Below are 15047 nucleotides of genomic sequence, written 5' to 3' on the forward strand. Positions count from 1 at the left end.
TATGAATTATATTTTTCCATCATAAGATGCAATTTTCATAAGCAAAATTAATACATTATGAAATTATTTTTAATTAAGCTAAATAGAGACCTAGCAAATACATTATTTTCTTTCTTTTTGCTCATCTGTTGCATAGCCATCTTGCTTTCGTCCACTTTCTTCCACTGTCCTACCCCAGCTGCTCCGAGCCCTGCTGATTTGGCTTAATTATTGGAGTGGTGAAAGTGTGAGCTGGGAACTCAAGCAAATTCAACAACAGCTCTTCTCTTTGATAAGAGTAGCTTGTGTAAGTGGCATGACTACTAGTATGCATTGGTATAATAAAATTTTTACTACTTTTGTCATGCTGTCTTCTCTTTGAGTGACTAATTCTCGTCATCTGCAGATTTGGGAACTGAATTCAAGTGGTCCAACTTGCATTTTTAGTGAGATATGAAAGACCTTTCAGGTCAAGTTTCTATTTTTAAAGCTAGTGGCAAGAATCTCAATCTGAATTCCCTGTAGTTGATCTGGAGTAATTAATTTTTAAAAAAAATATTATAGTCTTCACTGGTGAGATATTGACCTTCAGAACATGTCTCTAATCTTGTAATACATATTTTGTTATGTCATGAGTCTTCAAGAGGTACGGCCAGAAATAGCTTTCTTTCTTCCAATTACTCCATTGGGTAATTTTTCTTGGGAAAAGTATATTATGTCAGTAACTTTCTTTGACTGATTTCCACAGTTGTCTTTTGGGTGAGCATAGCAGCAAGACCTTGTTTCTAATTGGCCATTTTTGTGATATTTTACAGTGGCAGCAGAGGTGTGCTCCATGTATGTTACTGGTTACTCTGTGTACTACTGTCCCATAAAGTTGCTGTGCCTTTACATTCTCTCTCTTGATAGCAAGAGAGGCAGTGAAAACACTGATCTTTTCAATTCACTTATATGTGTTACATTATTAAAAAAAAACATCCCAGTGCTAATTCAGAACTCTCTTGCTATTCATATACTAGTTAACTATATAAAAAACTATACTTAGTTTTTTTCAAATCCATATTTGTATTTTCTTCTTGTGTATCTCTGTGAGCTGAGATTTTTTTTCCTTCTTGTTTGTTGCCTGTTGTCTCTATTGAATGGTAGTCTTTGGGCTAGTAGATTTCTGTTTTTACACAGCATGATGTGATCCTGAAGTGGAAATGAGCCTATGAGGCTTAGCATAATAGAAATTATTAATGGTACTGAATTATGCATAATTGTTAGCATTAATGTTGCAAAGGTTCTGACAGGGAATAGAACTAGGAAGGAAATAAAGAAGGAGAAAACATGAGTGACAGTGAGAGACCAAGGTAAAAAAAACATTGCCTTTTAGGAGGCAAATTAGTTTGGTGTGCCTACTGATAGACAATTCTGTTAATTTTTGTGTGCTTAACTACCTAAAAGCATAGAGGGATTTTGGAAGAGCAGCAAAAGTAATTAGGTAGCTGCAGTAGGTGCATGGGGAAAGGTTACAGGTGGTCTGGGTAGGGGCACAAATCTACAATTAGCTTGAATATGTAAATAGCCCAGCGGAAAATGGTTTTGATTTACTTTAGTCAAATGTAACTGGAAATTAAACTGAGTTTTAAACACAGAAAATCGGTCTGCCACAGCATAATCACAGTGTATTGCAACATGCTAATCCCATTGTACTGTGTAATTTCCCATTGGGTGGGAAAGGACTATTGTTACATTTCAGTGGCAACCATATTGTCATTTTGCTGATCACCAAGGTGTGTGTTGAAATACTGCAAAGAGAGCAGAGGAGCTAGAGTGAGATTACAGAACAGTTTAGTAGTACATGATTTTTTGTACTTAAATTTTTTATTGCAGACATTAGAATACTTTAAACATATAATTTTTTTTTGGTTGATAGTGCTCTGTGCACAAATACTGCTTTTATAATGCATCTGTTTAACTTGACTTAATTTTAAATGCAAAGTGAACAGATTCTTTTTTGATTGAGATGCTGTACCTTGGGTTGTCATCACCATAATGTGTACGAGATCTTACCCTGCACAGCCACTAAAAACAAAGACTAGTGTAAAACTCTGTGAAGCGCATCAGGTGTGTTTTTATTTTACTCTCGTGGTTTTGGTGGTTATCCTTGGTATGAGCAACACCACAGACCCAAGTCAAGCAGCAACAGCAGTCATACCTCTTGCATGCAACAAATGAAGCAAAAAGCAAAATAAGAAATCTTTCAACTGGTGCCATATGCAGAACAAAATGGGTCTGTGATCTCCCTCTAGAATGTCCCAGTTTCTTCTTTGTGACATGTTCACACTGAAGTGCAGAGAAAATGGTATGTCATGAGATTGGTATGTGGAAGGCCATGCCTGTTTATTTTTAGGCATCTAAACACTGGCAGGCACTTCTGGCTTAACCTTTATCTGTTGCTTGGCACGCTGATGGCTGTAAATTTGCAGCAGTATTACTGCTATATTTGAAGTATTCTTTGTGTGGTTGATGACTGCCCTATAGATGTAAAAAAGAAAGGCACCTGTTTAGTGTGGTAGTGCTGGTGGTAGTAAGTGTAGTCCAGTGCTGCTGCTTGCAGGTAAAGGCAAGGTAAAACACCTGAGCACTCATTTCAGAGGGAGTTATGGCTCAGACAGTAGTGGTTGAACAGTAATTGTAGTAGTAGTACACACAGGTATTCTCTCCCACTTGAGAAAGGAAGAAACAAAAGATCAGGTGCTCCAATAGTGTCAGGAATATCTGTCAGCTTGTGCTACAAAGAAAATGGATTATTCTCCCTTCCTTTGCTTCTCTGCTGTTTAGGGGTGCTTCATGTGCAGCTGGAGCAGCATCTCACCTACTCATCTCTCAAGGAGGGAGGAAATAACAGTGCACTAGATTAATGTAACGGGTAAATTCCCAACCCAACCCAACTTAGAAGACAAAGTTAGAAACAGGGAGGTTGAGATTTTGGAAATCGCAGAATGGCTGAAATTAGAAGGGTTATCTGGTCCAAATCCCTACTCAAGAAGAGCCACGTAGAGCACATTGCCTAGGACTGCATCCATATGGCTTTTGAGTGTCGCCAGCAATGGAGACTACACAGCCTCCCTTGGCAGTCTGTGCCAGAGCTCTGTCACCCTCACAGTGAAAACATGTTTCCTGATGTTCAGAAGGAGCCTTCTGTGTTTCAGTTCGTGCCAGTTGCTTCTGGTCCTGGGCATCAGGAAGCCTGTCTCTGTCTTATTACTCCCACCACCAGGTACTTGCACACATTGCTAAGATCCCTCTGAACCTTCTTTCCTCCAGGCTGAACAGTCCTCAAAGGAGAGATGCTCCCGTTGCAGGAGAGATGATCCCCAGATCATCTTTGTGACCCTTCCTTGGTCTCTCCCCAGTATGTCTCTTGTACAGGGGAGCCCAGCCCAGCACTCCAGGTGTGGCTTCACCAGTGCTGTGTAGAGGGGAGGGAATCACCTCCCCAAATCTGCTGCTAACACGTACTGCAGATTGCAATACCATCCACCTTCTTTTCAGCAAGAGAACCCTTGGTTGGTTGGCTTAGTGGCTCATGTTCAACTTGGTGTCCACCAGGATCCCCAGGTTCTTTCCTAAGGATAGAAAATACCTATGGAAAAGTAGTTTCATTAGTAGTGGAAAGTCCTTAATTTCTAGCCAGAGAGATAGGTGCTGCTGAGCTCTTCAAGCTATCTGACAATTTAATCAAGGAACTATTTTAAAATAGAAACATTCAGGTATTTCATTATTTCTATAAATGTGCTAAAGAGAGTAAACCTGAAATATAAAGAAAAAAAATATTAAAAATTGTGTGCATTTGACTGTCATGTTCATACAGGAGATTCCATTTAAGGATAAGAAAGAGGTTTTTCACTGTGAGAGTGATCCAATACTGGAACACATTGCCAGAGATTTTGTAAAGTCTTTGACTTCATAGATTGGACACATTGATGTGCTGTAGCTGATCCTCTTGTGAGCAGGGCATTGGACCAGATGATCTGCAGAGGTGCTGACCATCCTCAGTGCTCTGTGATTCTGTATTGGTTCAGTCTAGATCACCGTATGTTTGTGAAATTTCTTATATTCCAAGTTGTCCACTAATTTTGAAAAAAATATGTATGGAGAAAAAATGACAAAGATATCTTCATGGAAACCAATGCTTTAAAAGAACTGAATAATAGATCGACATTAAAAAGAATGAAAGAAACTTTGTCAGACTGCTAGTTTTTTTACTGTAAACCCCCATAGCCTTTTAATACTTATTATATCATGTCTTTTTATTCCTGTAAGTGCTCTTTGTTGTCATTCTTTGTTTTACTCTCACTTGTTAAACTTGTAGAAGTTTAATAAATTTGATCATTCATGGCCTCATGGGATACACCACTGCTTATTCATATACTCTAATGTACCATAAAACCATTTTACTTCTTTCATTTTTTTACTGTTTAACCAATAAACACATCTTTACTCTACTTTCCCAGTTCTGTAGATAGTAAAATGAGAGGCGTAAATATTTTCCTTTATGCTGATTTCTTGATATGTATTCCTTTACACTTCTTATGTGTTCTATTACTGCAAATATATGCTCAAGGTAATTGCATGTTTAAAGAGTCCACCAAAACCTGCCTTAAGTATGTAAGGCAGCTTTTATTTCACATTATCCTGTGAGACTAGTACGTCACTTTTGGAGACATACCATTAGCACTTTTATTTAAAGACCTTTTTAATGGATGCCCCAGTGATGTTCTCACCTAATGTGAGCTCACTTCTTTTTCAGTCAGATTGGAGGATATTTTGGGGCTCTGTGACTTGTGAGGATGCTAAAGGATGTGATGGGTTGGAGACAAATGGGCAAGCATAGGAAGGACTGCTGATGTTTTTGGGACATCACTCTTAGCAAGAGAATAGCATGAATCCTCAGTTGCAGAGAGGGTGTTGGACCACAGCTGTAGATGATTTTAAAGTGTTCCTACTTGAGGATTGAATGCACTGATCAGTAAAAACCCTTTCCTCTCACCTGGGTGTAGTAAGTGTAAGGATCTCATATGTTGCTCTTTCATTCTCTGAAGTAGCCTAGTCCAGTGACATTTTTGTGGCAGTAAGAAACAGGTATTTGGAAACTGTAATTCTTGCTTTGGACTTCACTGTTCTGGTATCTCTTTGTTGGGTTATTCAACCTTGACGCTTTAGTTTCTTTTTTGTAAATCTTTCATATGAATACCATTTCTACCTCTCAGAAAGTGTTCTACATTTACTAGTTGGCATGTGGTGTCATCAAGATGTGTAGCTGAATGAAAAAAGGCATGACTTTGAGTGTGTTTGTGCAGAGAGGTCACAGCCATAAATGTGCCATCAAGAATGTGTTTTGATTTCTTTTTATGTGGGACTCTAGTGTAATAGAATATTGGTTTTTAAATACTGGAATAAATAACTTTAAAAATAATTTGTACTGCAGAATTAAGGTTTCTTGTTTATTATCTTCTTTGGTGAACATCTAAGCATAAAGTAAAGGCATGACTTTCCTGTTTTATTACTATTGCTCTTTTTACCGTGATCACTGATCAACTGTAATTATACTTTAAATTAATGTTTGTGTTTATGCAGTGAGCCTGATTTGTCATGGCTTACACAGACCTCTGTTTCTCTACACAGTGAGTAAAAGAATGCTGCCAATTTTGTTTGAGAGCATTTTTAGAAATGCCCTACAAAAATTTACACATAGCTGTATAAACAAGTTGCACAGTTATGGAGAATCAAGTCTAGTAAAAGCTGGACATAGCATTCATACTATTCTTTGCAGATAAACCTGGACTATAACTTCCGTTGTTATTTTTGCCTAGGAACTGTGAGGATGTGTTATCAGCTGAAGACTGTGAAATGTTATACCAGTTTGTTTATACCACTCACCGTCCACTTGCAGTAGCAGCTGGGGAATTCCTTTATAAAAGGTATCTCTGCCTGCCTACTTCTTGCATATTCTCATTTGTTTTGGAATGAAGGTGGATTTATTTAAGGGGGACATTAAGCATTAATTTTTCTGCTGAAAGTGTGTGCCATCTTTATTCTGGTGAATCAGAAGAGAAGTGCTGTCTGGGGGTAATTGCATGTTTTCCTGCACAGGCCTGAAACAATAGGTGGGAGAAAAGTTGCAAGACTAACATAGGGAGTATGAAGTGCCAATGCCATGTTGAGAACATGCCCTCTTTCTCTCTACTTTCTTTTCCTATTACTTTACTTCTTACCAGCTAATCTGTCACCTGGCATCTGCTGGGTTTTCATAGTTTGGTGATTAATCACAAAAACGGCCTTCTTCTCCCTTTGGAAGTTGCCTTATACATTGTAAAGGCTTTGAATAATGAGAGATGCAGCAGATTAAAAAGCCCTCCCAATTTGCTGTCAGGTTAATGAAATACAGGAGTAGCTAATAAATGGGCTTCTTATAACAATGGTTGCATGAAGTTGAACGGAGTTGGCATGCTAAAAAGGGAAGAGACAATCTCTGTGGCTGAAAGAAATAATCTTGACTTACAAAAAGGAATGAAGATAAAAATATTTAGGCACGGATTTTGTGGGGAAACATTCAGAAATAATAATTGTGTTTCCACGCATATAGAATCTCCTCCAAATTGTATTTTCCCGTCTAACTGAAATGTTGGCATTCTGGAATTTGTGGAGCTAAGTCCAACAGAAAGACAAATTAAGAGAAATTTCTGTTTTGATGAGTCTGCTACTACATCTGCTAGAGTTTGTCTTTTGTGTTGGTCCTAGTATGCTCTCATAAATTAGATGTGTCTCCTCTCAGAACTCTGCCTCGTTTTGCTACCAAAGTGATTGCCCTGATAACTTCACTTTTTCTACCCAGCTTGCCAGTGCCTTGTGGACACCTTGACCCTGTAAATCTCATCCTTGTTCTTGTTTGCCCAGGGCCTCTCTCCAGCACTTTTTCCAGTGTAGAATGTTCGTTTTGGTGTGATAAGAAATACATGCTTCTTTCCCTGGTTATACGGCTGAGTTTCAGTATAAATGCTTATGCTTTCCACCCCTGCTGCCCCTTCTTCTTGGCTTGCACAAAATCTCCTCCATGTTTTAACTTAGGTTACTTAGCTGGCGTAAATTGTACCAGCAGAAGCTCTTCCTGAATGCACAAGCTTTTGCTGACATTTAGTAGTGTGGTCCAGCTCCTAAATCCAAGCTGTTGGGGCCTTCCATTAATCTGCAGGGATGGCCTTCCTGTATTTTTCTTGGGATTAGCACTTTTTGTGCATGGTAGAGTAATTTTGGATGAAGGGGGAAATGGAAGTCTCTTACTGTGCTTCATATTTGAGACAGAAGAGGAAGAACAGATTTCCCACTGTATTTGTGACATTAATTGCCTCTTATAATTACAAGATACTGTGCTTTCCTTAAGAAGCTGCAGTTCCAAGATGCACTGTGATGTGAACAGTGGTTGTGTAGTAATATCTCTGCTGTGTTGTTAAGGTTTAAATTTGGCCTAGAGCAAGACTCTTCAAGCACAAGCAAATGCCTACCTTGTTGTATGATCAGTCCTGTGGAATCTGCATCCATCATCCAGAAAGGTGGCAGGGTACCAGGTGAAACTGTCAGAAATAGTCTCTGCATCCACAGGGATAGCGTATTTCTCATAATGGAAAACAATCTCTTTTCCTTTCATCTTATAAAAAAGTCCAATGAGATTTGGGGTAAATGAGTAGACACTTAAGAAAGAGAAATACAATCCTCGTGATCTTGACAGAATTAGTGTTACATTGGTAAGAGGAAGGAGAATGTGGCAGAACTGGACTGATGTGCTTTTCTTTTGGCAGGCTGCTGAGTCGTGAGGGAGATAAAGAAGTTCAGCCCAAAGGAGGAGAAAAGTTTGGGGCGAGCACTGACCAACTGAAAAGATTAATACACTTTTTCCTGGAGAGTGAGGTGAGAACAGCCCCTGCAGTAAGCCTTTTAAATCCAGTGTTGCATATTAAATCAATTATCTTCTGCTTTTGAAAGCAATTTCTGTTGGTGAGCTCTGAAATGTATGGTGTTTGAAATGTTTTTACTCTCTAGGTGTCGTAGGTTAGCTTCACCTTTAAAACCGAGTTAAAAAAAAAGGGAAGTTGAAGCTACTGGTGACTGATGGGAGTTTTTCTTCTTGACCAATAAATAAGTTTTTATTACTAGCTTGAAACCACGACACTAGGTTAAGTTTTTAATGAAGCCATTTCTATTCTGTTGTACTAAAACTAATTTAGTAATAAGTGTGCTAATGGAGAGAATCAGTGCTGAGGCAGTTTCTGGAAACAATCTGAAAAGACCAAATGAGGGATTTTTGCAATGTGTCCATGTCTTTCTGGAGGCAGATGTGGGTTGCTGTACCATGGCTCCATGCCTACCAAAAACTGTAGTTTTATTGAGACTTTTATCACCTTAAGTGCTGATAAACAATTCATGGTTTAGCTTTTGCAGTGGTGCCTCTATCTGGCCAAAGTGTCTCAGGCATAGCAGTTTTGAATCTTTCTGCAAAGAATTGGATAGATGACTTGTTTCTAGTCCTGGATTTTTGGCTGTTATGATTGGCAATATAAAACAATACAGAATTTCGTTTCAGAGATTAATTAATTTAAATTTGTATTTGTATTTTAATTTATATTTCATTAAAATTAAATTTGTATAAAAAAGGAGAAAATTAAGTATTTTTTGCCTGCTTTTCCTGCTTTTTCACCCCTTTCCTGCTTTATATCAGGTTGAAGATGTGGTGTTTAAATGTTGATTGGCCTTGAACTAAATATGTTGGAATACTGCATGTGAATATATGTGTGAATGACAGAGCTTTGTCATTGGACAAAGGGAGAGGAGCATATGAAGCTCTATTTCTTTTAGTGATGTATTGGCTTTTACAAGCTCATGTTTTTAATCCCTAGCTACACAAACATGTTGCATACCTAGTAGACAGCTTGTGGGACTGGGCAGGCAAATTCCTGAAGGACTGGGAGTGCATGACCACTCTTCTGTTAAAAAATGCTGAAGAAGCTGGAGAAGGTGGGTAAACTAAGAATTTAGTTTTGTCTGAACGAATCTCCCCATGCTATTTTTTGAACCTTACCTTAGCTAGTTTAGGATCATTTCATATTGCAGTACCATTTGGTCCCAAACTGTGGTCTACAAGTGTCACAAAGCAGATGCAACTCAGTGCACTGCTAGTGTAATATTTATATCAACATATTTGTTTTATTCAGTATTCTGTATTTATGTAATGTTAGTTTAGAACCTGTGCAATAAATACTTGTGTAATTAAGCCATAACACTTATGTAGTGTTTACTTTGTTTGTCCAAAACTTTAGAATCTCAAAGTATTAATAGATTGAAATGCAATTATTGTCAGGCTTTTATTCCTGCCTCAAAAGAAAATGAGTAATATATTGAGTTCACTGACATCTAACCCTAGAGGGGTTTTTCTTGTAGAATTATTTTGAAGTGAGCTTAAATCTTTAAAGTCCCTTCCAACCCGAACCATTATATGATTCTATGAATAGTTATTGTAGTAGAACTGGAGTTAGTTGTGTGATTAAAATCAGTTTGTAGACCCAGTGAGTTAGGGCATTTTGGTACTCAAAGAAGATTGTCCTAAATGAGACTAGTCAGTAGGAGACCTCATTAAAACTGCCTGTGTTTTTCCAAGCCCAACTGCCCCAAAAGGTTCAGCCATTAAGGGATTAATGGTACTCAGTAAATGTAGAAAATAACTTCCTTCAAATGAAGTCAAACACTCTCTAGCTGTTTATTTAGCAGCACTGCATCTCCTATTCTTTAGTGTCCTTCCACAGTTCCTCAGGTAAATGAGTAGGCTTTACATCAGTTGTTGCTGCATCTGCACTTTTCTTTTGTGTGATGCTGAGACTGATTTACTTCCAGCACTGAGTGATGCCCAGGAAAGTGCTCTCATCGAAATCATCCTTGCAACAGTCAGAGAAGCAGCTGAAGGTCATCCTCCAGTGGGCAGAGGTGCAGCCAAAAAAGTCAGTGCATCTTAGTCTTATTTATTGTCCTGTCATCACATTATCTTTGCCTCATGTACTTTGCCAGATAGCTTGTTCCCAGTTGCAGATGTATCTTAGGAAATAAAATAGCTTATTTTTCTGAAATGTTGCAATGTCTTTTCACCTCTAGATCTTACTTGAAGTGGATGTTGAAGGAGATGAGCATTAGAGGAGAATCACTTGAAGCATGTTATTCACAAATGATGAGCATTTTATCCATGACATATAGCTGTTCAGCAATTTGCATCTAATTTAAGGTTAACAGAAAAAAAGCATCTGGTTTTCTTCATGGACAAGTGCCTCTATCTTAGCTTGATATGCTTGTGACAATGCAATATGAGTTAAGCTTGTAAGATTCCACTCAAATCCCAGAGATTTTATAATTGAAACCAAATGCTTTATCTGCAGATTTTGTCAGTAAAAGAGAAGAAAATCCAATTGGAAGATTGTACCAAAATTACTGAACATTTTATTATGGTGCTTCCTCAGCTCTTGGCAAAGGTAACTTAACAGCTGCTCTCTGAATGCATGTTAAATATTTCATTAAAATTCCTGCAATGTACTCATATCCTGTTTTTTCTCTGCAGTATTCAACAGATGCACAAAAAGTGGCAAATCTTCTGCAGATTCCTCAGTATTACGATTTAGATGTTTACAGTACGGGTCATCTAGAGAAGGTGAATAGGAATTGGGGTAATCGGTTCATGTGGAATGTACTAAGTTTATGTCAGAATGTAGGGAGTTTAATGGGACTTGGAACAAGAAGAAAATTGTTGAAATACAATGAAATGGTCTCATACCTTAGGGAAAGTGGTCTTGTTCAGACTTTTCTTTTTGATTTGGAGCTGCAAAGAAAAGCCTTAGTGCTTGTCAGTTCTGTTATGCTGTGTCTGGCCTAGGTGGGTAACAATTCGTGGTTTTGTGTGGTAGACCCAGCCCTGGGTTTTTTCATTCCTGGCTGGAGAGAGGGTGGGTTATGCCATGTGTCTTAAGTTGGTGTCTCCCAGGAGTTTACTACAGAATGGGTTTCATTCTCGATGAAGGCTGACTCCCAGCTGCTGGCGACGGACAGTAACTGAAAGATAAGAATGGAGATAGTATATCTGCTGATGGGAAAGGGATGGTCAGAAATGGATAGATGAAATCCTCGAAATAGCTGAATGTATTCTTAAGCAGGGGTGTTTACAGGGAGGCAGTGTTAGGCAAACACTGAGGTTAATTTCAGCCCAAAACTTGAACTGGAAGAAAGCAATTCAGCAGAATGGCACAAGTTACCTCGTCCCACTACGAGTGAAGACCCAATTCAAAACATTCTCCATTGCTGAGGGAGACAACTTCCATTGTTTGAAGACAGACCTGTCCTTTGGGAAGGCATTTTTTATTCCCTATGTAGTGCTAGACATGTATTGCTAAAGTAGAACTTAGAGCAGTTGCTTCATACTTTAGGAAGATCCAGAGATATAATGATGGAAGAGAGCTATAAACACTGAAAAAAAAGTTGTGTCCTCTAATCCTACCTCTGTTCTCCTTAGACTGGCATTTGTTTCATCTTGTTTATATGACCCATAGGGATATGTGGGCCTAGTGATGTGATTTAAAGCATAGGAGGATTTTTTGTATAATTTACCTATAAATACCCCTTTTATCATCTGCAGCATTTGGATGCTTTGCTGAGAGAGATAAAAGACATTGTGGCCAAACACTCTGACATGTCTGTCCTCGAGGCTTCCTCCAGGACTTACTATGTCCTGTGTCGTGAAGAAATTGCCATCTATAGTAAGGTGGATTGTGCTCGAACTCAAATGATAGATGAGTTGATGAAACAGCTTAACCAGCTACTAGATTGCTTCTGGCAAAAGGTGAGTGTGACTCATTGAGGGGAAGCACAATGTTCCCCTAGGAAAAAAAAAAGGAAAACAAAGAAAATTAAGGGGGATATGGAACTATTCTTTGCCTACCATTTCTGCTTGAAGGAGGCAGAACTCTAAAAGATGGGTTTGCACCTCTGAAAATAATGGTTTTTCACATTTTAATGAAGCAGATATATTTTGGCAGTATATTTTGGCAGGAATAGAGTTGGGAAAATAATAAACAAAGTAGCCCACACCACCAACAGGGCATTGTATGTCTTCTGGCAGGCTTTTATTGGATGCTGATGTTGTAAAATGTGTCAAGCCAAAAAGTCCCCTAACCTCATACTGAAATTATTTTGTTGATCTGTGCCAGTGTGGGAGAATGTGTACTTGTGAGGAACAAAATAGCTACACCATATATTCTGGGCCCAAGGTCTGTGGTTGCTTTGTAGTTACTCCAGTACTGTGCTAAAGATACAATGTGCAAAATCAGCTAGTGAGTGCCGTCAATTTACAGGTGACGAGGTTCTTCCCAAAAAGGTGCAATTCTGTAGTTCTCCATATTTGACTGAACACAGGATGCCCTTTGTGCTGTCACTTTGGATGTAGGGAAAAAAACAGCAAACAGCAGTCTGTAATGCAGATTGTATAGCTTTGAGGGTCTTTGAAATAATGACTTTCCCCTTGAAAGAGGACTGCAGTCTCCCTCAAAGCTTTTCATTAGGTCTAAAAAGCAGAAACAGCTGGTGGGGATATGAATAGCTTGCTGGCTGAGCTGAACAACAGAAGCCTGCAGCTGATCTGATCAACTGTGCCGTCATGAACAGGTGTCATGCCATGGTATGAGAGTTAACACTGGCAGGTTTTTATTGGACACAGGGATATTGCAAAATGTGTCAAGCCAAAAAATCCCCTAACCTCAGATTGGATTAATTTTATTGGTCTTAAATAGAGATCTGTGTCAATGCAGGAGAATGTGTACTTATGGGAAACAAGATAAGTGCAAGACCAGGGATTCTTCGACTCCTCCGTAGTGTGATCTATGTCTAAATAAAGAGATATTTCTCCTCCCTTCTAATTCCTGCTTGTATATTTCGTCCCTCAGAATCACATAGTACGCTTGTGGAAACTACAGCAATTGCATCTATGGGAAAGTATTTAATATATTTTTAGCTATCTTTGAATGTGATCTGGCAGCTGGAAGCAAGGAAGGTCAGCACCATGTGAACACTTAGCTTTCCCGAGATCCTTAATGACTGTGTGAGGGACCATGTTAGACTAATTGCTACTTTTTACTCTGTGTTAACAATACTGCAATCTAGGGAGGCTGCCATTGGTTTATTAATGACAGGAATTTTCCCTTATAGAAAATTTCTGTGCAGTTATGTTGTTTTCTTTTGACTGTAGAGCAAGACATGAGTAGAGTGCATAAAGGTAAAGGTTAAAGGAGGGCTGGAGGAGGGTGATCCAAGCTTGTGGGTTAGTTGGAAAGAGCACAGTAGTTGCCTTCGCCCACACTGGTTAATTCCTTTCTCTTTCCCCAACTTTCATGATTTAGGAAGGAGGACTTTGTACGGACGCAGGAGAAATTTCCCAGATGCACTCTACTTTGAGAAGAGTAGCAGCTTTTCATAAGTGAGATAAAAGTTTATTTACACAATTTATGTTCCCATATACTTTAAGTGTCAACCTTACACATGCAAAGTGAGAATTGCTTCTTGGGTTTAGTGGGGTTTTTCACAAGAGAATGAAAAGGATCTCTATGACAGTTGCTGCAAGGTTTGGTTTCTTCTTACTAGAACTGTACTCTTGGATATGAAATTATTTTTGGACTCATTGCTGAGCATCAGCCCTAATGTGGCTGAGAAGTGTATGCTGCAGAATTGTGGTGCCTCTGTCCTAGCTGGATGTTTTTCCACAGCCTTACTGACAATACTGGTGGTCAGTCTGAAGAGGGTATAGTGAATGCAGTCATTCTTTGCAGCAGGTGTAATCTGCTTTTTATTTTTAGTTTATCTGATCTTCTTTTGTTAAAATATGATTTCTCAAAACCTTGGTTCTCCAGAGATTGGTAAATTGTTGTGCAAGATAGTTAGGGGAACTGTGCCTTCTTCTCAATGTGTTTTTTTACCTGTCCAGCATGCTGGGGCTGTCTGGTTTTGCAAAGAGAAGTCTAATGTTGAGTTGAGAATACTCAAGACTGTTAAAGACAGTCTTTTAGAGTTGGCTGAGGAAATTGTTCTTTAGACCTCTTTGGGCACTTAAGAAGTATACATAAAGTATAGCAAGAGATACAGAACTCAAGCTTCTTTTTCCTCTCTTTATAACACTGCAGTTTTGTGGTAGGAATGCAGATTGTAAAGCTATAGTCTAAAGGGTGCAGTGTTAGATGATGAAAACTTAATTTTTCCTCCTTATAATTAACATTTAGTTGTTTAATGGTATGCAATACATGTGCAATTGGCAGAAAAGCAAAAATAGGATACGTTTAACTTGTTTGATCAGGTGAGTCTTAATTTCTTGCTTAGTGTATCATTGTTATTTATTTTCACCTGCAGTGCCCATGATCTCACCAAGTGGAATCTGTATGACAAGACATTAAGGTTCCTGGTGTTTGAAACGGAACATGGCAGTTTGCCTGTTCTGGTGAGTAGTTAATATTTAACATTGAAAAACTTTTTTTAAAATTTTTTTTATGAAAGCGCAATTAAATACAAAGTATTAAAAAATCTTATATTTCAATGTCCTATGAGACAGGAAGATACTGTGTCCATTTCTCACATGGGAAACTGAGGCTGTCTTTGGTATAATGTGATTGGAATCTCTAAATTCATGCCTTTATATTAATTAATTTTTTGAGATTTTTCAGAACTGTGATAATCATCTGACATCTGGATTGATCCTTTGTCATGTTCATTACTTCCAATGATTGCACATTCTCAGTTTCAGTACATATGAAATTGTTGGGACCCTGAGGAACCCTTTTTAGATTGCATGTAACCAGAAATTGGAATACTTTGGATCTGGTGCTTACGTGTTGACTCTTGTAGTGTTTTATAATTACCAGTTGTCTCAGCTGCAGCCTTTTGGTTACCTGGTTGCCTCACCTCAAACATTGTGCAAAGATGGAGTTGTGTATTCTAGGATTGCAAGGTGAAAT

General features: G+C 38.5%; 1 protein-coding gene across 3 annotated transcripts in view; it reads left to right on the forward strand.

Moving 5' to 3' along the window:
• LOC131574862 (cohesin subunit SA-2-like) overlaps window positions 1–15047 on the forward strand; it is a 58125-nt gene that overhangs the window by 25126 nt on the left and 17952 nt on the right. For all 3 annotated transcript variants that reach the window (XM_058829677.1, XM_058829678.1, XM_058829680.1), the window contains exons 14-22: window positions 5841–5948; window positions 7824–7932; window positions 8919–9036; window positions 9910–10013; window positions 10443–10535; window positions 10622–10711; window positions 11690–11893; window positions 13446–13522; window positions 14446–14533. In XM_058829677.1, the coding sequence (XP_058685660.1) occupies window positions 5841–5948; window positions 7824–7932; window positions 8919–9036; window positions 9910–10013; window positions 10443–10535; window positions 10622–10711; window positions 11690–11893; window positions 13446–13522; window positions 14446–14533 (991 nt within the window). The remainder of the gene's footprint in view (window positions 1–5840; window positions 5949–7823; window positions 7933–8918; window positions 9037–9909; window positions 10014–10442; window positions 10536–10621; window positions 10712–11689; window positions 11894–13445; window positions 13523–14445; window positions 14534–15047) is intronic.

Source organism: Poecile atricapillus, chromosome 1 (genome assembly GCF_030490865.1).
Source record: "Poecile atricapillus isolate bPoeAtr1 chromosome 1, bPoeAtr1.hap1, whole genome shotgun sequence".
NCBI classification, from domain to species: domain Eukaryota; kingdom Metazoa; phylum Chordata; class Aves; order Passeriformes; family Paridae; genus Poecile; species Poecile atricapillus.